The sequence below is a fragment of the Muscardinus avellanarius genome (genome assembly GCF_963383645.1).
Source record: "Muscardinus avellanarius genome assembly, chromosome: 15".
Lineage (NCBI taxonomy): Eukaryota > Metazoa > Chordata > Mammalia > Rodentia > Gliridae > Muscardinus > Muscardinus avellanarius.
Genome location: NC_137801.1, coordinates 58,074,027 through 58,099,682, shown reverse-complemented (window position 1 = coordinate 58,099,682; position 25,656 = coordinate 58,074,027). Strand labels below are relative to the sequence as shown.

Here is a 25,656-nt window from a genome sequence, read left to right as displayed (position 1 = left end):
TGTTGCTGAGAGTCTCAATGAAGTTACTCAGGCAGTCTTGAACTTGCAGTCCTCCTATCTCAACCTCCCAAATACTGGTATTACAGATGTATTCCATTATGCCTGGCTAGATTATTATTATTTTTTGAAACAGGGTATCACTGAGCTGTGAAGGGCCTTGCTAAGTAACTGAGGATGTCTGTGAACCGTGATCCTTTGGTCTCCGCCTCCTGAATGCTGGGATTACAAGCATGTACCACCATGCCCGGCCCTGGCTAGACTATATATATATGTATGTATGTATATATATGTATGTATATGTGTGTATGTATGTATGTATGTATATGTATATGAGAAAAATATATGTGTGTATATATATGTATATAAATTTTTCTTTTCTTTTTTGTGGTACTAGGGATTGAATCTAGTGACACAAATCATGTAAATTTTTTTGTTTTGTTTTTGTGGTGTTGCAGATTGAACTCATGGGCATTTTTTCCTCCAATCTACATCCTCAGCTCTAATTTATTTTATTTTTTACTTTGAAATAGGGTCTCATTAAGCTATGGAGGGCTTTGCTAAGTTGCTGACTCTGTTCTAGAACTTGCAATCCTCCCATCTCAGTCTCTCAGTACTGGAATATAAGCATGTGCTACCATGCTCGGCTGTAAAGGACTCTTCTTAAAAAATTTAAAATGCAATATGTACTTGTGCCAAATTTTCATTAAAACATTCAATAGTAGTCCTGGCAGAAATTACGAATAACTAAAATGTTTATGGTAACTGTGAGTTGTCCTAAAAGAGAAATTACAACTCAAATTACAACTCAAATTCTTCCTGAGGATGTGTGTGTGTGTGTGTGTGTGTGTGTGTGTGTGTGTGTGACTGATGACTGAATACAGGGGTGTTCTACCTCTAAGCTACACCTGCCAGCCCTATTTTATTTTTTATTTTAAAATAGGTTCTCACAAAGCTGCAGAGGGCTTCGCTAAATTGCTGAGGCTGTCCTTGGACCTGCAATCCTCTTCTCTCAAACTCCCAAGTACTAGGATTACAAGCATGCACCAGCACACCGAGCTTGAGGATAACTTAAGTAGAGTCTGTATATAAGGAGCTACCAAATATGATTACCAAGAGTTGTTTTTCAATGTACTAGAAACTGCTTCCCAGCCTTATAGCCTAAAGCAATACTAATTATAAGAGAGAATGTTTAGTAGCTGAACTCTAATTAGAGTTCCAGAATATGGGAAAACCAAATGTGTATAAGGATTTGGTATATCCATATCATTCATCAGAAAGAAATGTATCATAATGTAGGATTCAAAAATAACAAGAAATGGATGATACAGGGAACCTGAAATCTAAAATAACAAAAGTAATATCAACTGCAACTGACTTGACACAGGGGAACACCAACTTCCTCTGCCCAGTGATAATCCATTATGCTTTAAAGTCTTTCAGAAAAACATTTATTTCTTCTGTTTAAGAACCTTTACTACTAAGAAGCCCCTTATAGAAAAATGTTCATGTTTAAGCTTATCTTTAATTAGCTAACACAGAGAACATATAAAATAGCTCATCACTATTTCCTTCATTCATTCTTTGAACACTTGCTAGCACTTGGCGCTGGCATCCTCGTACTGTGAATAGCTCATAGTTGAGTGGGAGAAAGGGATCTCTAAAGACATAACTAATTGGGATAAATGTATGTTACAAAAAGTATATGTTAAAACATACTAAAATATACAGAAAAAAAATTAACTTTATTGCAAAGAGCCATGAGGGAAGCATTACTTTAGTAAAAACTAGTAAGAGAAGGGTATTACAACAGATGCTTGACACAGGAATCAAAGAGTATGGCATGCTCTACTTACTGAAAAAAAAAAAAAAAACCCAAAACACCTTAGGATTGGACTGAAAAATGAAAAATGGGGAGAGGTGAAAAGATGCGGCTAGAAGAGAAGGGCACAGCCGGGCGCGGTGGCGCACGCTTGTAATCCCCGCACTTGGGAGGCAGAGACAGGAGGATTGCGCAGGTTCGAAGCTCTTAGGCACTGGCCTGAGAGACCCTGTTTCCAATAAAAATATAAAAATAGGTCTGGGAGTGTAGCCCAGAGAAGGGTTTCCAGGAACCCCAGTACCACAAAAAAAAAAAAAAAAAAAAAAAAAAGAAGAAGGGAAGGGTGCAAGACTTGTAAGGACCGTGCATGAGCCCATGTTGAGTGGTTACAAAGTTAATTCTCCTGGGTAAGTGGGTTCACTAGAAAGATTTCGAGGTTTTATACATTTAAGCTACCACGTAAGCTACTTCCCAGTGTTTTAAATTTCATAAACCTGTCTCTCCTTGTAAACTGACTTGAGGTTTCAATCTTTAGATCTCTTCTAAATCCCCTATAAATTTTCACTCTCTGTTGAGTACTAAATACAAAAATCTCAAAAAAGTAGCTAATCTCAAAAAAGTAGCATTTATGGATATTTTCCTATATGCTATATGCTTTTATATATGCACTCTAATACCAATGATTAAAATAGCTCTACCCATTCTTCTTGGTAGTTCTCTAGGAACAGGATACACTACGGACAGTACAGGGATAAAATGTAGAAGTTGCTGGAGAAGTTCTAAAGCAACTTAAGCAAGTCTCTTAAGTGATAAATAAATGTTCCCAACAAGTTGTCTCATAAATGTCCTAAAGGTATGAGGGTTAATATGCCACTTTTTTCAGAACCTGAGGACACTCCTTGGTACGGACTTTATTTTTTAAATTCATGGAATTCTCAGTAGCACTAGGAATAAGCAGTGGGTCGCAGCAGGTTTCTCTCTTCCAGCCCAGTACTCTGATTCTCAGTACATAGAGAGAAGTATGAGAGATGATAATGAATTTCAAAGTACGAGCGCTATAAGCGAAAGCACAAATTAGAGAGTACAGGTAAAGTAAAAATAGCAAAGTTCAGTTCCCCAAGTGAGATCCTAGTCATGTGGGTGTGGGGTGGGTTAGACCTGCTTTTATTTGCCAGAAGTCTTTTGATCTTTCCAGCGTGCTGGGGGTGCTGACACTACAGTGGGGACAGCTATTAGTCATGGTCCTTTTCCTCTTTACCATAGGTACCTATTCATTTGAGTGTCAAACAGGAAAGAAAAAAAAGAAAAAAAGAATTTGCCTTCACTTTATAAATGTAAAAACAAAATCAGAGAGGTTAACATCACTCAACTCATATTCATTTGCTCCAGAGATGTCACTGGGATTTTCCTTTTTTGCTTTTTGAGCTATATTGGTCATACCACTTTTCCAAAAAAATGAATAGTATATCCTAACAACAACAATCTGTATGTATAAGAGTTATTCAAGAACAATAAAAACATTTAAAAAAACGATTTCATTCCCAAAAATGTGGCATCCTGATATTAAGCTGCATACTAAACTGAAAGTCTGAGAAGCAGTGGGCAAGGGCAGCCATATCCCGTATTTGTAAAATGGGACTTACCTGTCATTTTAACTCTCTTCCTTAAATCACTTTAATATTACCTACAAACCTTGCAGAATATCAAGTGTCAAAACAAGAATGATAGCCCTGGGATGTACTATTTTGTTCATAAGCTGTTGTTTTTTATAGCACATCGACACAAGGGTTGACATCTGAAAAATGAGCAACAGTGGAATGCACAAGGAAGGGGTTTTCAACTGAGCTTGAATGTTTAATTGAGAAAAGGCTGTAACAATATTTTTCTATGTTTAACACTGTTCTTAACAAAGTAAACAACCTACAAAATAGGAGAAAGCCCCCCCCACCCGGTGGTACTAAGGATGAAACCAAGGGTATTCTACCATTGAGCCATAGCCCTCAGCCGTATTTTATTTTTTAAACACGGTCTCTCTCTAGGTTGCTGAGAAGCTCACTAAGTTGCTTATGTTGGCTTCAAACCTGGGATGCTCCTATCTTGGCCTCCCAAGTACTGAGATTACAGGTGTCCACCACCATGCCCAGCTAGAAGAAAGTATTTGTAAACCAAACACATAGTATGGAGTTAATCTCCAAAATACCTGAAGACCTCTTACAACTCAGTACCTACAAAACGCTAACAAACAAACTTTTTAAGACATGGTTGAAAAAATGGACTGAGGAGTTGAATACAAATGGCCAACAGTTATGTGAAAAGAGGATCAATATGGCTCATCATCAGGGAAATACAAATCAAAACCACAATGAGATATCATCCCACACTTGTTAGAATGGCTATTAATTTAAAAACAAAAGAGTGAGTTTTCAGCAAGGGTGCAAAGAAACCGAAATCTCTGCATACTGCTAATGAGAACAAAATAGTGCAGGTATTATGAAAAATAGTATGATGGTTCCTCAAAAACTTAAAATAGCCATGCGTGGTGGTATATGCTTGTAATCCCGGTACTTGGGAGGCGGAGATAGGAGAACTGTAGGCTTGTGGGCAGCCTCAGAAACTTAATGAGGCTCTCTTTAATTTACTGAGACCCTGTTTCAAAATAAAAAATAAAATAAGGTTGGAGGTGCAGTTCAAAGACAGAATGCCCCTGGGTTCAATCCCTAGTAACACACACACACACACACACACACACACACACACACACACCCCACACCACACCACACCACACAAATTAAAAACAGAACTACTGAGTGATATAGTGACCCCACTTGTGGATATTCATCCAAATGAACTGAAACTGGGATCCTGAAAAGATAGGTTCACTGAAGCTTTATTGACAGCCAGGATGTTGAAACAACCTAATGTCCATTAACAGATAATTGATAAAGATTAGGTATGAAATTATTATAAAACGCTATCCAGACTGAAAGAGAAGTTCTGTCAAAGGTTACAACATGGATGAACCTTAATGACATTATAGTAAGTGAAATAAGCAAGTCACAAGAGAATACTGCATGATTCTACCTACATGAAGCACCAGAGTCAAATTCAAAATATACAAAAGTGGGGCAGTGGTTGCTAGAAGCGAAAAGGAAGAAAAAGGGGGATAGTTACTAAACAAGTATAAAATTTCAGTTAAGCCAAAAGAATAAGCTCTAAAGATCTGCTATACAACATTATACCTATAGTCAATAATGGTATTTTGGACACTTGAAAATTAAGAAGATAGGTCTCATGTTGAGTGCTCTTACCATAATAAAATAAAAATAAAAAGGAATCTTCCAATTTATGAACATATTTCCCTCTATTAATTCAGATCCTTTATATAATTCAGAATGTTTCAGTTTTCTTTTTAAAGATTTTACATATCTGTTCAGACTTCCTTTTGGGAGGGGGCACTGGGCATAGAACTCAGAAGCATTTTACATTAGAGCTATATCCTCAGCTCTTTTAATTCTATTTTGAGAAAGGGTCTTGCTAAGTTGCTCAGGCTGGCCTCAGACGTGCAGTCCTCCCGCCTCAGCCTCCTGAGGAGCTGGAATTACAGGCAGGTGTCACTGCGCCCAGCCTCTCAATGCACCACTGAGCTTCTGTCACTCCGCACTCGCTTGGTCTGATGTAGATTACATGTAAATTGCATGCAAATGTCTATGTCACCCTTAGTGATCTCAGCATACTATTTCTGCCATTGATTTATGTTACCGTGTGCCTCAGTGGCTTTTTCCTTTGTATTGCTGAGTAGTTTCAGCTGAGTAGACCTTATCTGGAATTTTTGGAACCAGAAGTGCTTTGAATTTCAGAGCATTGTGGGTTTTGAGTTTTCATATTAAGAATATGAAAATCATATTCTATTATGTAGAGACATCATGCTGTATTTATTTTTAATCTGTTTATGGGCATTGATTTCGTCCAGTTTCTGGGCATTACAATAAAAACTGCTGAGAGCATTTGTGTATGAATTTTTGTGTGGCCATATGTTTTTAGTTTTCTTGGGAAAATATCTAGGACTAGAATTGCTGAGAAATAGAGCAAGTGTATGTTTAACTTTTAAACAAGTGGCTCAACTATCTCCTAAGATGGTCGTGCCATGTTACATTCCTACTAGCATTGTAAGAGTTCTACTTGCTCCACATTCTTTCCCATAATTGTTATTGTTAGTTTTTTTTTTTTAATTTTTGGTCATTCTTATGGGTATATAGCAGTATTTCACAGTGGCTTTGATTTGTACTTCCTTCATAATTAATGATGTTGGAAATCTTGTTTATGTGCTTTCGGCCATTTATATATCTTCTTAGAAAATAAGTTCTTTTTTTTTTATAGTACTGGGGATGGAACCCAGGGACATTCTACCTCCGAGCTACACCCTCATCTCTATTTTTTATTCTTCTCCTTATTACATTTTTTTGGTGGTACTGGGGTTCCTGGAAACCCTTCTACCTCCAGGCTACACTCCCAGACCCATTTTTATATTTATTTGGAAAGAGGGTCTCCTAAGCCAGCGTGGCTGGCTTCGAACCTGTGCAATCCTCCTGTCTCCGCCTCCCAAGTGCAGGGATTACAAGCGTGTGCCACTACGCCCGGCGTTTTTAATTCTTATTTTGAAACAGGGTCTCACTGAGTTGCAAAGGGCCTCAATAAGTAGTTGAGGCTGTCCGCGAACTGTGATCCTCCTGACTCAGCCTCCCAAATGCTGAGATTACAAGCGTGTGCCACTACGTCTAGCAAGTTTCCTTTCTTTTCTTTTTCTTTTTTCTTTCTTTCTTTCTTTCTTTTTTTTTTTTTTTTTTTTTTTGCAATAATGGGGATAGAACCCAGGAACATTCTGCCTCTGAGCTACAGCCTCTGATCCTATTTTTAGTCCTTTAATTTTTTGAAACAGGATTTCACTGAGTTGCAAAGGTCCTTGCTAAGTAGCTGAGGCTGTCGATAAACCGTGATCCTCCAGTCTCTGCCTCCTGGATGCTGGGATTACAAGCGTGCGCCACCACGCCTGGCTTGCAAGTTCCATTTTTATATTAATTTCATGTTTCTTGCTAGCCTTACATTCTTTTTACACTTTTTTCTTTTAGTTTTAGGAAACCCATTGTTATGTTGAATAGAAGTGATAATGAACTTCCCTGTCTTTTATCTTGTTTTAATTAGAAAGCTTTGAATGCTTCATAACTAACTATAATGTTTGCTACAAGACTTTTATATTCTGTCAGATTACTGAATTTCCTTTCTATTCCTAATTTGCTAGGAACTATTATTTTTGCCACTAGACGATGAATAGATGTCGATATTTTTCAAACTTTTTTCTATACCTATTAAAATGATTGCTAGAGCCGGGCATGGTGGCGCATGCTTGTAATCCCAGCATTCGGGAGGGTGAGACTGGAGGATCGCGGTTCGTGGACAGCCTCAGCTACTTAGTGAGACCCTTTACAACTTAGTGAGACCCGGTTTCAAAATAAAGAATAAAAAATTGGGCAAGGGTTGTAGCTCAGAGGTCAAATGCCTCTGGGTTCCAGCCCCAGGCCCGCAAAAAATAAGAAATAAGAAAATAAAATAAAAAAAATAAATAAAATAAATAAAAATAAAATAAATAAAATAAAAATAAAATAAAATAATTGCTAGACTTTTCTTCTTTACTTTATTAATGTGGTCAATTATATTATTTGATTTTTTAAATATTACACAACATTTTCTTCCTAAACAAATTAAAATTGGTCAGGGCATGCTATTTATTATTATTTTTTTTTTTTTGGTGGTACTTGTGGGGTGAAACCCAGGGGCTTTCTACCTCCAGGCTATACTCCCAGCCCTATTTTATATTTTATTTGGAAACAGGGTCTCACTAAGTTTCTGAGAGCCTCACTAAGTAGCTGAGGCTGGCTTCGAATCTATGAGATTCTCCTGTCTCAGCCTCCCAAGCGCAGGGATTATAAGCGTGCGCCACCATGCCCTGCAAGGGTATGCTAATTTTTATGTACTACTGAGTTGCTAATGTTTTGTTTATAATTTTTTTCTCTGTTGAGATGGAGTTTTAATATGTTGCCCAGGTCTGAAATTCTCAGACTCAAGCAATCCTTCTACCTCAGTATTCTGTGTAGCTCTGTGTTATCACCACCATGCCTAGGTATTATTTATGATTTTTGCATTTATGTTCATAACTGAGACAGGCCACTAATTTTCCTTTCTATAACAACCTAGCAAGACCCTGTTTTAGAAACAATTTTTTTTTAAGGGTTAGAGGAAGAATGCCCCTGAATTCAATTCCTAGTACCAAAATAGAAATTTCACATAAAATTTTCCCCTCAACTTTTCTATTGGGGAAAACCTCGAATGATAAGAATGCATGCATTTTCACCTTATTCTCTGGGGACACTTGCTCTTAGAAGCCAGCTGCCATGCTGTAAGGAAACACAAACTAGAAAAGTAGAGATCAAATACAGGCCATGTATAGGTAGGTGTTCCAGCCTACCGTTTGTAAGAGAGGTCCTAGCTGAAAGCCAGCCCCGGACACTGTGGAGAGCAGAAAACGCCACTTCCACAGTGTCGTAGCCAACAGAAGTGAAACCACAGAACTGTGAGCAGAATACAATGATGGCTTTATGCCAGCAGTTTTGCAGTGGCTTCCTTCCTTCCTTTCTCCCTCCCTCCTTTCCTTCTTGAATGTAGCATTTGATAACTTAAAAGGTAAGGAAGCTGGACATGGTGGCACATGCCTTTAATCCCAGTACTTTGGAGGCTGAGACAGGAGGATCACAGGTTCAAGGACAGCCTCAATGATGTAGCAAGACTCTCAGCAACCTAGCAAGACCCTGTTTTAGAAACAATTTTTTTTTTAAAGGGCAAGGGGTAGAATGCCCAGCTCAGAGATCCTGTAGAATGCCCCTGAATTCAATTCCTAGTACCAAAATAGAAAGAAAAAAAGAAAGAAAAGAAAAGGAAAGGAGAGAAAGAAAGAAAGAAAGAAAGAAAGGGAAGGAAACAAGTATAGGGAAATATCTTCTGGACTTTTAAAGCATAGTTTCAGGGCTAGAGATGTAGCTCAGTGGTGGGGCATTTGCAGAGCATGCATGAAGCCCTGGGTTCAACCCTTACCAATCATAGCTAATACATGAATACAACAAAGCTAATCCAAGCAGTAGTGAAAAAAACAATAGAATATTTTGTGAAACACCATAATTTATTATTTATCAGTAATAACAGTCATCAAGAATTTCATATTTTCTCAGTGTGAACAGTATTATCTTTTACTAAATTAGCCATATATTACATACCTTATTCCATACCCAGGCATAAACTTAAATCAACTGTGAAAATGAAAAGTTCTGTCTTTTAATTTTTTCAACCTTTGAATTATACCCATTCATACACACACACACACACACACACACACACACACACACACACACACCACCTTACAGATACTAAAACACAATCCCAGTCTAATAAAAGTGCTTTAGTCTAGTTTGGGCATGCTAAGAAAAAAATTAGCTAAAAACATTCTATTTAAATACCAAAACTTTACTTACCTTTCTTTCTTTTCTTCTTCTTTTTTTTTTTTTTTTTTTTTTTTTTCAGTACTAGGGATTGAACCCAGGGGCATTCTACTTCCAAGCTATACTCTCAGCCCTATTTTTTATTCTTTATTTGGGAAAAGGGTCTCAATAAGTTGCAAAGGGCCTCACTGAGTAGCTGAGGCTGTCTGCAAACTGTGATCTTCCTGTCTCAGCCTCCCAAATGCTGGGATTACAAGTGTGTGCCACCACACCTGGCTTAACTTTTTTTTTTTTAATGCAAGTATGAAAGAGTTTATATTATTTCAAAATGGAGAGTATGTGACATACCATTATTTCACATCTTTTATACAAAATGATACAGTGAGCATTTTCTTCTGTCTTTTCAATATTCTTTCAAAACATTGCCTAATAGATTAATAGATTATTTTTAAATGACTACATACTAAGCATATGTATTTGTGGAAATTTGATCATTTCCCTATATTTGGGCATTTAGGCCACTTTGAAATTTCTGCTACTATAAGTAATATTATGAATAAAATATGCATATCTATGTTAGTGGAATTATTGAATTAAAGGAATGAGCATTTCTTCTTTTTTCTTTTCTTTCTTGTGTGGTGTTAGGAATCAAACCCAGGACCGTGCATAGGCTTAGCAAGTATTCTACCAATCAGCTTATATTCAAAACCCTACGGCTGGGCGTGGTGGCGCTCCCTTGTAATCCCCGCGCTTGGGAGGCAGAGACAGGAGGATCGCGCTGGTTCGGAGCCAGCCTCACTGGCTTAAGAGACTCTGTTTCCACATAAAAATGTTTAAAAAATAGGTCTGGGAGCGTAGCCCGTGGGAGTGTATACCGGAGGTTGAAGGGCTTCCAGGAACCCCAGTACCACCAAAAAAAAAAAAAACAAAAAAAACAAAAAACAAAAAACAAAAACCTAGAATGAGCATCTTATGAAGTCTAGCTGCTTTTCAGAAAGGTAGAAATTTCCATGTTACAAAAAAATATAAGAGAGAAGGGAGTGGTGGCACACTTGTAATCCCAGTACTTGGGAGGCTGAGACAGAAGAACCTGGGTTCACAGACAGCCTCAACTACTTAGTGAGGCCTTCTACAAGTTAGTGAGACCCTGTTTCAAAAATAAAGAATAAAAAATCAGACTGGGGGTGTGGCTCAGAGGTAGGATCCCCTGGGTTCAATCCCCAGCACCACAAAAAAAGACTATCTAATTTAATAAATGCTTATGAGCAATTATCAGTTTTTTCTTCCTTCCTTCCTTCCTTCCTTCCTTCCTTCCTTCCTTCCTTTCTGTCTGTCTCTCTTTGTCTTTCTTTTTGTTGTAGTAGGGCTTGAGCCCAGAGGTGTGCTCTACCATGGCTCTTATTTGTTTTTTTCCCTCCCGCATTCTTGAGAATTGAATCCAGGGCTTCATGTGGTAGACAAACAACCCACTACTGAGCAGCATCCCCACTCTGAAACCATGCTTTGAATAGTCAAAAAGATATAAAAAAGATATTCCTGATATTCCCCTACCTTTTTTTTTTTTTTTTTGCAGTAGTAGAGATTGAACCCAGAGGTATTCTACACACTCGCAAACTTATTTTCTATTGTGAAATAGTGTCTTGCTAAGTAGCTCAGGCTGACCTTGAACTTGCAATCCTCCTGCCTTACCTCCCAAATGAAAACTATAAAACATTAAAGAAAGAAATTGAAGACCTTGGAAGATGGAAAGATCTCCCTTGCTCATGGATAGGGCAAAATAAATATCATCAAAATGGTCATTCTGCCAAAAGTGATCTATAGATTCAATGCAATTCCTATCAAAATAGCAATGACATTCTTAATAGACCTAGAAAAATCAGTCATGAATTTTATCTGGAGAAAGAAAAGACCCAGAATAGCTAAAGCAATCCTCAGCAATAAGAACCATGTAAGAAGCATCACAATCCCTGACTTCTTATTATATTATAGAGTAATAGTAAAAACAGCATGGTATTGGCACAACAACAGGCATACTGACCAACAGAACAGAAGAAAAGACAGCCTTTTCAACAAAAGGTGCTGGGATAACTGGCTATCCATTTGTAGAAAGATGGAACTAAATCCTTACCTCTCACCATGCAAAGGAATCAACTCGAGATGGACCGAAGACTTGGAAATTAGATCAGAGACTGTGAAGTTATTAGAGGAGGGCATTGGCTCAAGACTCCAATATATAGGCAGAGGCAGCAGCTTTCTCAACAAAACCTCCAAAGCTCCGGAAATTAAAGCAAGAATTAACAAGTGGGATGGCATCAAACTAAAAGTTTCTGCCCATCAAAGGAAAACATAGAGAACCTAAAGAGAAAGCCTACAGAATGGGAGAAGATCATGCCAGGCATGGTGGCGCATACTCGTAATCCCCGTGCTTGGGAGGGGAAGACAGGAGGATTAATCGCGCAGGTTTGAAGCCAGCCTCGCTGGCTTGAGATCCTGTTTCCAAATAAAAATATAAAATAAGTCTGGAAGTGTAGCCCAGAGGTAGAAGGGTTTCCAGGAACCCCAGTACCACACACAAACACACACACACACACACACACACAAAAAAAAAAAAAAAAAAAGAATGGGAAAAGATCTTTACCAGTCACCATTCTTATATCCAGAATATACAAAGAGCTCAAAAGACTCTACACTAGCAAAACAAATAACCCAATCAAGAAATGGGCAACTGAATTGAATAGATACTTCACAAAAGAAGAGATACACATGGCCAATAGATACATGAAAAGATGTTAAATAGCATTAGCCATCAGGGAGATGCAAATCAAAACTATGCTGAGATTCCATCTAACCCCAGTAAGAGTGGCAAGCATACAGAAATCAAATAACAAATGCTGGTGAGGATGTGGGGAAAGAGGAACTCTTTTACACTGTTGGTGGGAGTGCAAACTAGTTCAGCCACTATGGAGATCAATGTGGAGTCTCCTTAAAAAACTGGGAATGGATCCACCATATGATTCAAATATAGCACTCCTGGGTATCTTTCCAAAGGAGTTGAAATCAAAGAACTACAGTAACATATGCATACCCATATTCACAGTAGCACAATTTGTAATAGCCAAAATATCGAACCAACCTGATCTTCATCAACAGATGAATGGATTGCAAAATTATGGGAAATACACACAATGGAATTCTATTCAGCAATAAAGAAGAAGAAAATCATGTTGTTCACAAGAAGATGGAAAGACCTTGAGACCATTATGTTAAGTGAGATCAGCCAGGCACAGAAAGAGAAGGGACATATGTTTTCTCAAAAATATGTCCAAGTATGAATACAGTGCACCAATAAAAAATTAAAAAACAAAACAAAACAAAAACAAAAATATGTCCAAACTAGGGAGTATTAGGTATATCAGAGGGACTCCAGATAATAGTGGGGAAATCTCATCAAAGCTGAAATGGAAGGGTAGGAGAGAGAGAAGGCTGAGGTTGATTAATGGAGGAGCTACATCTGAATGTGTGTAAAAGTATGAATGTAGCATGGTCAACCTGGACACCATTGTTTGGAGGGGAAAACGGGAAGTGGGATGGGGAGAGAGGGCAGCAAGCAGTCTGAATGTGTGCCATTTTCAATATGATCCACATAAAAATTAAAAAAATAAGATATGGTAGCCCACTAAACTATTTTGTATCCTAAAATGCATAAGGATTTGAACTTTAAAAAAACAATGCTCCAAATTAGAGATTATTATCACTGATATCTGAAAAGCTTTAAAAAGAGTATGAAGTTTTAAGTATATGTGAGTTTGGTGGTAGAAGGGGTTGTTAAAATTTTCATATTTATGAAGAAGTGTGTGACTTTTTATACTTAAGAACCCCTATTTTATGTTCACTATTACTTGTGAAGCACTACAGAAAAACATGTATAAAAACATGATTTAATACAGAATAACAGTATATGATAGGAGAACTCACCATTTACTGACTCTAGGAGCTTATATAAGTTATTTTGCCTACTGGCTTCATTTTCTTCCTTTCTTTTCTTTTCCTTTTTTTTTTTTTTTTTTTTTTTTTTTGCAGTACTGGGGAATTAACGCAGGAGCATTCTACCTTCAAGCTACACGCCCAGCCCCATTTTTTATTCTTTATTTTGAAACGGTCTAAGTTATGGAGAGACTCACTAAGTAGCTGAGGCTGGACTTGAACCTGCTATCTCAGCCTCCCAAGTATTGAGATTATAAGCGTACACCCCCCTAGTCCTTTTTTTTTTTTTTTTAAAGTCTTGCTAAATTGCTGCAGCTGGCCTTGAACCTGCAATCCTCCTGTATCAGCCTCCCAAGTACAGGGATTACAGGCATGTACCACCACACTGGCTGGCCTCATTTTCTTATCCTAGAAAGTAGTTTGAGTATCTTCATGGAATTAAGTAAAATAACTAGAGTTCCTCACAATTATGTTATTTACAGGGAAATGGACGTAACTGGAGAAACATTATGCTAAGTGAGATTAGTCACAAAAAGTAAAAACCAGATGCTCTCCTTCTTTTGAGGAAGCTAGGGAGTAAAATGGTCATAGGAGGACCTCTAGACGAAGAAGGAGAAACCACAGATGAGCAAACAGGGCAACCTAACTGAGGGGCATGGGGAGGGGCTGGAGGGAAATTCCCTCATGTACATGATGTACATTCACAAACATATCAAAGTCAGTCACTAAGAAAACTTGAGAAGGACGGAGGGCGGAGGAAGGGGGTGGGATTTAGGGAAGAGCTAAGTGAGTGATACACGTGTATGTATGCCTCTACCATCTTGTACTCCGTTAAGATGTATGACTTCAATGCACCAATAAAAAAACTTTTTAAGAAAGAATTACAGTTCCTGAAACACATGTTAGGTAGTCATTAAATATAGGTATCATATTATCTGCAACAAAATTAATATCCATGAATAAAATACAATCTTAAACAGAATATTATCATAGTTACAACTTTTTTTTTCTTTTTTGTAGTTCTAGAGATTGAAGTCATACATACTAGGCAATTGTGCTCCCACTGAGTTATAGGCCTTTCTTTACAAAATGTAAATTAAAAAAACCACATTACTCATGTATATGTGAAATTTATATTCCAGGATCGTACTTCTCATAGCTAATAAAGCTATGAAAACACGGTTCCTTAGGTGTTAATTTATCAGTTCAATAAGTATACCAAGTCTCTACAAATATACAAAGCCTGTGGAAAGATAATTCAGCAAAATACAAGCAAATTACTCCCCACTAATTATTGCTGTGATTATAATGAATAACTTATGGTTTTTCAACCAATATTCCTCACATCAGCTGGCTGCCTGTTGCAGAGGGGTGTGGCTGCGCTGGAGTTCTGTTTGCTCCCTGCCTTCACTGCTGCATCTCTTCTTGCTTGTTCAAGCAGAACTCTTGCTCTTTCTTTAAGTTCTTCTTGTCTGGATAACATTCGGGGCTTAAAAAGCAAAAATACAGATTTAGAAGCCAAAATTAAAAACAAACAAGTAATCTACATTCACAAACTAATTAAAGGTTAATCTGTTGAAATAAGAGAAGCCAGGAGTAAAATTGTAGCTTCCTAAAATTATCTATATTGAATATAAATAATATATTATATGATAACATTGCCCAGAAACTGCAGAATGAGGCTTCTCTCATTCTTGGAGTGGCCTACATTCTCCCTTGAATGTGTGTTTCCTACTTGACTTAATAAATATAAATCTATGACTCAGAAAAAAAAGAGAATAGAATGAATATATAAATCTTGATATAAAGAAAATACATATTTACTGCTTAAAACTGGATTAAATTTAAATATTTTTTCATTAGAATATATTCTCATAAGACGTATGTGTGATATGTATTCTTCATATTTGCTCATAAACACGGTATAATCTGGCAACTAAAGACATTTTAAAAGTTTACAATTTTTAAATTAAAAACATTTTAAGCCAGGCATGGTGGTACATGCTTATAATCCCAGTACTTGTGAGGCTGAGACAGGAGGATTGCAAGTTTGAAGTCAGCCTTGACAACTTAAGGAGGCCCTCAGCAACCTAGTGAGACCCTTTTTCCCAATAAGAATTAAAATCAGGATGGGGGTTTAGCTCAGAGGTAAAATGCCTCTGGGTTCAATCCCCAGGCCACAAAAAAGTTCACAATTTTATTTTTATATTCTTATAGAATTTATAACAATGTATCTTCCAAATTTATACCTTGAAAGAGTATTAAATATCTGTGGCAAAGACAAATATGTAAAACCAGTTTTCTCCCTTGCTTTATCATTGTTTATAATAAAAACAACCATATCAAAATTGAAGAAGTACTGCTGGGAGTTGTGGTGCATGATCGCAATCCCTACCCTTGGGAGGTGAAGACAGGAGGATTGCATAGATCTCTGGCGTAAGAGACCCTCTTTCCAAATAAAATACAAAATAGGTCTGTGAGTGTAGTCCAGAAGTAGAAGGATTCCATCCCCAGTACCACCAAAAAAAAAAAAAAAAATTTTTTTTTTTTTTTTGGAGAACAACAGATACCAATAAAACAATAGGCCACCAGTGAAAATCTGCTCTTAATTACAATATCCATCTTCTTTTTTCTTTTCTTTTCCCCCTAGCACTTAGGATTGAGCTCAGGGTCTTATGCATGCTAGGCAAGTACTCTACCACTGAGGTACATCCTGCCCACTTTGAGACAGGCTCTCATTGAATTGCCCAGGCTGGTCTTGAAGTTCCAATCATACTGCTTCAGCCTCTCGAGTAGCAGGATTACAGAAATGCATTGCTATGCCCGGCTCCTAGTCTTCATAATTCAAAGTCCCCTTTTCTACTAAAGTAAACAGTTCTGGCTTGAGGGACTACTATGATTCGTCTGTTGCTTAATTTCTTTTATTTCCTTTCACTGTTATCATTTTTATGATTAAGGAAATGAAAATAAGCCTATTTAAAATTATATGAAACTTTCAAGATTAGTACATCGTTTTTGGGTCTCGTGATCTTTGTATTTGACTATACCTATTTCAAAGTACTTTTCCTGTAATCTTAAGATTTTCCTTAAAATGTATAAAGCACTGTTTTTTGGTATAGTTGTGAGGTTATGAACTATCATTTCTAATTCCAGAATATTTTCATCACTCAAGATTTTAAGAGGATTAAACAAAAATTCTTAATAGATACAAATGAAATGTTTAACTGGTAATGAGAGATTCTAAGTTCACTAAGTTCACGTCAATAAGCCATGACAGAATCAGTGACCGCATTTTTTTTTTTTTTTTGCAGTACTGCAGATGGGGATGGAACCCAAGGCCATTGTACCTCCGAGGTACATCCCCAGCCCTATTTTTTAGTCTTTTTTAAATTTTATTTTTGAAACAGGGTCTCACTGAGTTGCAAAGGGCCTCGCTAAGTAGCTGAGGCTGTCTGTGAATCTCGATTCTCTGGTCTCTGCCTCCCAAATGCTGGGATTACAAGCGTGCGCCACCAGTTTCCTCACTTCATTGTAGGAAAGTTACTGGATCTTTCTAAACTTCCATTTCCTCACTTGCAAAATGAGGCTAAACTAGGTGTGGTGGCACATGCCTATAATCCCAGCAAGTGGGAGGCTGAAACAAGGGGATCAAAGGTTAGAGGACAGCCTCAGGGAGACCTCTCACCAACCTGGTAAGGCTGTTAAAAAAAAAAAAAGCCTGGGGGTGGAGCTCAGAAGTAGAATATCCCTGGGTTCAACCCCCAGTATCAAAAAAGAAAAAATATAAAAAAATAAAATGAGGATGAAAACAGACTCTCAAAGGAGAATATAGAGATTAAATAGTGGACTAACATAGTGAGGACTAGCACATGGTAAGTACTGAATAAATGTTAACTATGATTACTTACTTAATCCCTCAGTTTCCTTATTTCTAAAATGTGGGGAGAGTAGTTCATGTATGTATGTATGTATGTATGTATGTATGTATGGGTGGTTCTGGGGATGGAACCCTTCTACCTCCGGGCTACACTCCCAGGCCTATTATATATATATATATATAACCCAGGGGCATTCTACCTCTGAGCTACACCTCCAGCCCTATTTTATTTTTTATTTGGAAACAGGGCCAAACTAAGTTGCTGAGACTGGCTGTGAACCTTCAATCCTCCTGTTTCAGCTTCCTAAGACCTGGGATGACAGATGTGTGCCACCATGTCCAGCTCAATAGTCCTTTGGTGATTCAATCCAGCTATAGAGAGAGTGAAAAATGAACTGCTTTGGTCTTAGGACATACACAAAAATTTTATTTTATGATTAAAAATGTGCTTCATATACATTGTATAGATTGATAAAAAGAAAAAATAATCATCATTGTAACCAGAGATAATTACTGTAGAACCATGTTTTTTCACTTAATATTTTATAGTGAGCTTTTTCTTAATATATTTATGTTTCTTGAAAACATGATTTGTATGTGTGTGTGGTACTATGGATTGAACCCAGGGGTACTATACCTGTGAGCTACATCTTCAGCCTTTTTAAAGAATTTTTACATTTTAAAACAGGGTCTCACTAAGTTAGTGTGTACTGGTCTCAAACCTGTTATCCTCCGGTCAGTAGTGCTGACTTGTGTACATCTGGGCTATGAATGCCAGTGCTATTATGATGACAAACAAGGTGATGTAAGCATAAAGTTTAGGAGACACACTTTGGAAACAGACAGGGTTGGTTCAGAATCCAAACTTTAAATTCATTATGTAACCGTAGACTATTCTGTAAACTCCTTATTTCCCATATACAAAATATACTTACTTCATGAGTTGTAAAGTTTGATATAAGACATATAATTGTTACCCCATGTACTAGGCACTCAAATGGCCAACATAATATATTTGTGAACTCTGTAAAACCATATTAAGTAACCAAATTTCCTGTAATCTAATGTTTAATTATGAGTCACTATTTTATCAATTACTAAGAAAGAATAAATACTGCCAATCAAATCCTGATATACTACCTACTATAATACCTTGATTTCAGAGATCAAAATATAAAAAAGATATATACTTGAGAATTGATAAAATGCAGTGTACAAAAGAGAAACAGGTATTTAATTATTCAAAATGTAAATGCTATATGTAAACTTTTAAAAATCTACCAAGCAACATCTATATCAGTTTTTGATGTCAGGCATTGTTTGCCAACATAGTTCTGAGCAACCCTTTAAATATACCCTAAGCAAATTTCTGACCTATAAATCAATAGCCAATGGAAAAAACATGTAGCTATCAATAGATGCTGCTTCCATGACTCAGTATAGCCTTTAATCATATGAATGGAATCATCATGACAGAATTTTAGAGTTAAAAGAGCTTTTCGAGATTATTTCATTTAACATACATGGAAAATAAGATTGAGTGAGTTCAAAGGCTAACTAATATGTCACATTACTAATTACTGGCAGACATAATGAAAATCTATGTTTAGTGATTCTCAGTCCAGAGTATTTTTACATTTATTTATTTATTTATTTATTTATTTATTTATATATTTATGGTACTAGGGATGGAACTCAGTGGCATTCTACCTCTGAGCCCTATTTTTTATTCTTTATATGGAAACAGGGTCTCACTGAATTGTGAAGGGCCTCATTAAGTAGCTGAGGCTGTCCACGAACCACAGTCCTCCTTTCTCAGCCTCTCAAATGCTGGGATTACAATTGTGCACCACCACACCCAGCTATTTTTAAATTTTAAAACATTAATCAATTTTTATCTGTAAAAGACACTAGCCTTAAAAATATGGTTTATAAGAAATCTGTGTTGGAAATTAGAACTAGGGCTCATCAGATTCTGCAGCTGTCAATAACTAGATGTGTACCAATTATCTACCATATATTAACTCTATACTGTCATGAAAGTTTCCAGGGAGGTTCAGCTACTTAGGACCTATGACTTGAGATTTTTGATTAGGAGAATGGGGGCTTGCTTCTATATCTGTTTGATTCTAAGATGCACTTTGTCTCTTTAGTGCTGGGGCTAGAACCCCGAGCCTCACACATGCCAGGCAAGTGCTACATCCCCAGCACTCCATATTCTGAGCTCTATCCCTAGCCTCTGTATTCTTTTTTAACACTTCTGAAAACTTATGAATAATGGGACCTTACAATCTCTTTCATCCAGGTCACAATCAAGACATAGTTGTCTTCCTATATGTTGCTCAATACTTCTGGTAGCATGACTGCATTCCTTGGTGTTACAGTCAATGACTCTCTGAAGACAGTTCTCCCTCACATTGGTCCTAGGACCCCCTGTGAATTTTCTGCAGATGCTCATGTCACTTATAAGATGGCATACTAACTGCATATAATTTATGTATATCCTCCCATATGCTTTAAATAAGCTCTGTTTCATATTATACCTAATATAAGTGCTATGCAAATAGCTGTTATACTACATTGTTTAGAAAATAATAACAAGAAAAAAACTTTGTACATGTTCAATACAGATGCAATATTTTCCATACCTGGTTAATTTAATCGATGAAAAGAGAACCTATGGATATAGATGGTGGACTGTACTATGTAAGAAAGTAACATAATTCTAGCTGGGTGTGGTGACGCACGCTTGTAATCCCCACGCTTGGGAGGCAGAGACAGGAAGATCGCACTGGCTTAAGAGACCCTGTTTCCAAATAATATATAAAATAGGTCTGGGAGTGTAGCCTGGAGGTAGAAGGGTTTCCAGGAACCCCAGTGCCAAAGAAAAAAAGTAACATAATTCTAGATTATTGTCTAAAATCCTCTCTTGGTACCTTCTGGTTACATTTATGTTTTAATTAAAAATTAATATGTTTTAATTAAAATTTTACTTTAAAAAACAAAAGAATGGCACAATTTTACATTTTTTGTAAATCTCTTTAATATAAGAAAAAAGCATCTGGATTATTCTATGTATTCAATCTGTTAACCATTGGGAGTTACACAGCCTCTAAAAAACACCACTATACATTTGTGAGAGAATGAGAGTGCTAAAGATAAGTAAGGTCCTACAATTATTATCAACGTAGTTTTAAAAAAAGTAGTTTTAGTGTTGGCTCTCTGAAAGCCTCTTGGAGAACTTCAGAGGTGCCCAGATCACACTCTGAACCACTATTGTAGCACCATGAGTTGACGGTACAGAAAATACCACTTGTGTGGAAAAAGAAGACTACCAACAGCTCTAAATTAAAAAAGTGATTCAGAAGTTTGACTGTAAGTGTAAAAATATTTTAAGAATACCATCAGTTTATTTTGCTTAAAATTTCTTTTTTAAGACTGCGTAAGAGTGTTATAAGAAAATGAATGCCTAAATCTGGATGAGTTCTTTTAATAGATATAAAAATTCTAAGTGATAATAAAATTGTGTGTCATAATTTTATTGGCAGTTTTGTTACTGCTGTTGTATATAAAAGAATAGTATATATTATGGAACCAGAATTTCAGTATGGTAAATACGAATAAGGGAAGGGTCAAAACTGTACTATATTTCCTTTGCAGGAAAAAATTTGGATCCTATTGGGATTTTTAAACACAATCAATGATGAGACTGAAAATTCTTATCATAATGCAACTTAAATATTTCAAGGAAAATGTTTGAAATGGGAAATATTTAATTTGGCATTATACATTCTAGAATAATATTAATACATGCAATATTTAAGTATCTTTGACTTATTCTTATGATAAAATAGTTTTTACAAGTTAGGTAATAATATTTTGATTTGAAAAGTTGACATTCTTTATCCTTTGATCTTAAAATTGGGATTTGTATTTCAAATTTTCTAAATGAAAAATTATACCTCCCCTTTAATCTTCTGTAACAACTTAGAGTGTTCTATGAACACAAAAAGAAACAAAAACATAGAAGAAAGTATTAGTAAATATATGTACACATCATTCTAACTCACGTACCTGGACTACTGTGGTGGAATGATCTGCATGGTTCAAAGTGGCTCTGTCAGCATCTGGATCCGACTCTGTCTGCCTCAGGGAAGTACGTTTTTTCTTTGCAAGGTCTGCATCTCTATTATATGAGTATCCAAGTTTAGATGTAGGAGATAAACTTGCTTGTTTGATTGGTGATCCAGCATCTAATCTGCATTCTAAGGGTCTTGAGTTCTCTATTTTATCTTGTTCCAAGTTACTACTGATATTTTGAGTCTGAAGCTTTAGCTGGTCCGTTTCCTCACAAGTAAAGGGTGGAGACACATCCTTCTTTTTATCATTGACATATAAGTCACTTAATTCTAAAGTCTCTGCTTTCAATAGTCTTTTCTTGCCTAACAAAACCTGTGCTTGGGTTGAATCTGTACTGGAACATATTCCAGGGTCATCAGATCCTGAAGTCCTTCCAGAGCTTTGCTGGGACTTTTGGGGTTCTGTGTCACTTTTAGTCCTGCGACAGTAGGGGGAGGATGTGCTTGGACTAAGGTGATCATCGGGAGTCTGATGCTCACTTTCTGATTCTCCAACCCCGCTATCATTTACAAATACAGAGTCATCCTGCGATAAGAAGTCTACTGGTCCACTGGTAGGCTGTTGCAGTTCAGGCTCCCTCTTCAGATCACTAAGCTCTGCATAGAATTTTTCTTGATCGACAGAACTGTTTGTATCTGTTTCATAATTTCCAACTTTATATGTGCTTTTACTGCTGTTTTCTTCTATCTGAACAACATTTAGTTCTTGGCCACTGAAATGTGCCCGAATTTGATAAAGATACGTCATAACAGTCAGTTTGTCAGGAATTGCTAATAAAACCATATCAGAAGGTTCCAATAACCGGGAAATTCCAATGCTGGCAAATCCATCATAAGCCTTAAAAAGGAAAGAAAAAAACAAGATGTACTGAAGAGTTCATACAGTTCAAACATTTTTAGAGCAGCAAAATTTTAATGTTTTTGTTGTTGTTGCAGGATACATAATATTTCTGACATTATGTTACATGAAAAGAATAACATTCTAATAGGACTGTACAAAAATGGTGAAGAAGCAAAAGAAAAGTTTACTAAATAACAACTGAAATATTCTTTTCTAAAAAAAGAAAATAAGCAAAAATGAGAGTTAAAACAAAATATAAGAGCTTAGGATCAACTCTAAGATAAGGAATTAAAGATAAAGAAAACACTAGACAAATTAATCTCAGCCTTTATTATTGCTACCAACTCTCTTTTCCATGGTCACATAATTATAGTGATTTGGTTTAAAAGTATAGTTAGATAAGTCAAAAGAAGTAACAACTAAATTACTTGATATAAAACACAAATAGATGCTATTTAAATTTATGTATATAGAAATATATGTGTGTGTGTGTGTGTGTGTGTGTGTGTGTGTGTGTGTGTGTGTGTGTGTGTTGGTACTGGGGGTGGAACCCAGAGGCTTTCTACCTCTGGGTTATACCCCCAGACCTATTTTATACTTTATTTGGAAACAGACTCTCACTAAGTTGCTGAGAGCCTCACTAAGTAGCTCAGGCTGGCTTCGAACCTGCACAATCCTCCTGTCTCAGCCTCCCAAGCTCTGTGATTACAAGCGTGCGCCGCCACGCCCGGCTTAAAAATATTTTTAAAATGCACAATTATAGCTGGGCGTGGCGGCGCACGCTTGTAAATCCCCGCGCTTGGGAGGTGGAGACAGGAGGATCACGCAGGTTTGAAGCCAGCCGTGCTGGCTTAAGAGACCCTGTTTCCAAATAAAAAGTATAAAATAGGTCTGGGAGTGTAGCTCGGAGGTAGAAGAGCTTCCAGGAACCGCAGTACCACTAAAAAGTAAAATAAAATAAAATGCACAATTATGATATTAAGATTGATTTTTAATAATAAAAAGAGTTTCTTCATTGTAACTTCATCCATGTTGGAAAGAATGAAATGTTTTGAGTACTACGACCTAGTTGAGAATGTGAAGCTACATTGTATTATTTTTGTTAGCCTTTAAGTGACTGTGGCACATCAGGTTTTTCTAGTTTTGAAGAATCAAAGCTGTTTCTCAATTTACAATTATTTCTATCCTGAACTAACCCTTGAAAACGGCATTGTGTTTGTTGCTAGGAAACATTAAAAATATGGATAAAGGTTTAAACACACTCTCAGAGAAAGTAAAGACTCTAGATCTACCCTTGCTCTGCAATGTTATGTCTGTTCTTCATAACGACCTAGACTTAGAATAATTCAAAGTTCTTCTTAAAAGAAATGTTGGGAAATTACTAACAATTGAAAAGGAATCAGTGTTTTGCACTTACATGTTAAAGTATATCTCTACCTTTGAATTTAATCCTTGTCTTGTATTCTTCCTGTAGTTTAATAAATGTTGTGGAGTAAGTAAGAAAGAAAATGAAAAATAAATTGTGATATTAAAACCTCTTCAATTTTCACAGCACTGTGCTTTCATAATATAGGTACCTCAAAATATTTACTAGAGAGAATAGCTCAGTTGGTGTGCATGTATAGGCTTGTTTTGTATTTTACATGTTTCAGGAAAATTAAAGTCATTTTCTTCCTTGTGTTTCTTGACGACTTGATTGACAGACATCAATTGCAGACCATCAGGAAAAGCACCACAGGCAGTATTCTAAACATTTCCTAATTATCTAAAACACTGACATATTGAGTAAGATCAGATGCCACAGGTAAATACCATTTTTATTCAGCACTTTTTACAGACTGAGAAAATGATTAGCTTCCTTGTGGGGAAACTCCTGCTGATGTTTTGCTTCATGTAGCAATTCGTATTATGCACACTAATTGCACTAAAAAACATTTTAAAACAGACAAGGTTTCTTGTAAGAGAGGTCAAGACAATTTTCCCACAGGTTAACCTTCTTCTGCTATGGTCAATCACCTACTATCTTTTTTAGCTATTTGTGTGTAGAGGAATAATAATAAAGAAAAAGGTTTTCAAAGGAAATTGTCTTATTCATTCCTAAGTGTTATTAAATTGGTAAGGAGTCGTCTCTTATGTTATGCATCTTTGTGAAACTTAAAACATGGGCACTGTTGCTTGTGCTGCTTTAAGACTATTCAAAGGTACACAGGAAAAACCACACAAAGCTAGAATCATCTGCGGGTAGCAACTGAGATACCCAATGTAGATCTAAGGTAAGAAATTGCAAATGACGAAACAGAAAGACACATAACAATAATTTATTGAATCAGGTAATGAAGAGAATCATTGAAGTTAAAAAGCTTTCCAAAGCCATGATTATCTGCCCTGGAAGATCTAGTTGAGATTTGGGGCCTCACCAAGCTCAGCACTTGCTCTACTTTCAACCCTGAGAAAAAAATCTTAATGAGATACTCTTTTCCATGTAGGAATATGTAAATACAAACTATTCCCATGTTATTAGGTTCCTGAAAACATAAGGTAAAGTATGACTTAAACCCTAATAATATTTCCTATATTACTTAACAGTGTATAGCTAAGTAAAATCAATAATTTAAAAAGATTTGCAGAGTAAGTTAAAGCTTCACTTTACAAAATAATCATGGTTTAATTAATCAAAAATTTTTTCTAGTATTGACAGTGAATCCAGGGGCATTCTATCTTGGAGCTATACCCCCTAGCCTGTTATTTTATTTTGAAACAGTGTGTCACTAAGTTGTAGAGGGCTTACTACTAATCAGCTGAGGCTGGCTGCGAACCTGTGATCCTCCTTTCTCTGCCTCCCAAGTACTGAGATTGCAAACAGGATCCATCATGCCCAGCTTAAATTTTTTTTTTGAGATAGGGTCTTGCTATGCTATACAAGTTGTTCTTAAACTCCTTGGCTAAAGGAATTCTCAATCTCCTGAACAGCTGAGACTACAGGCATGTACCATCACTACCTACTGACTATTAATCTTATTTAATAGTGCTTATATCTATATTTAAATTAGCTTAGCATTTTATTCAAATGTAAGAAAATATAGGTAAAGAACTGCCACAACTAAGAATATAACTTAAGTAATTAAAAGAAGGCATTTAATTTCAATAACATAGGTGTTCCAAAATGATACAGGAAATAACTCATATGAATAACTTACTTTGTAGCATGTCCACCAGTAAGTGATATGTATTAAGAAAATTTAAATTTAAATATTACCTTTATTTGGTGGCATATTTCAATTTTTTAAAAATGCTAGCTTCATAAAGGTACTACTCTAGGCCCAGCGTCAGCATTTGCAAAGAAATAAGAACTTTTTGATGCCAATACAAATTTTGGCTCTTAAAGAGCAATAAAAGTTAAAAGTTATTTTATTTATTTATTATTTTATTCTTTTTTTGTTAAATAAATTTTT

At 36.3% G+C, this 25,656-nt stretch overlaps 1 protein-coding gene across 10 annotated transcripts in view; it reads right to left on the bottom strand.

Annotated features, from left to right (window-relative positions):
• Nucleotides 1-25,656, bottom strand: part of EHBP1 (EH domain binding protein 1) — a gene marked incomplete at both ends in the record, with an annotated part of 344,370 nt that overhangs the window by 93,577 nt on the left and 225,137 nt on the right. For 8 of the 10 annotated variants that reach the window (XM_080711874.1, XM_080711877.1, XM_080711880.1 and 5 more), the window contains 2 exons: nucleotides 14,693-14,836; nucleotides 21,299-22,201. In XM_080711874.1, the coding sequence (XP_080568000.1) occupies nucleotides 14,693-14,836; nucleotides 21,299-22,201 (1,047 nt within the window). The remainder of the gene's footprint in view (nucleotides 1-14,692; nucleotides 14,837-21,298; nucleotides 22,202-25,656) is intronic. The other 2 variants (XM_080711883.1, XM_080711875.1) reach the window with 1 other exon arrangement.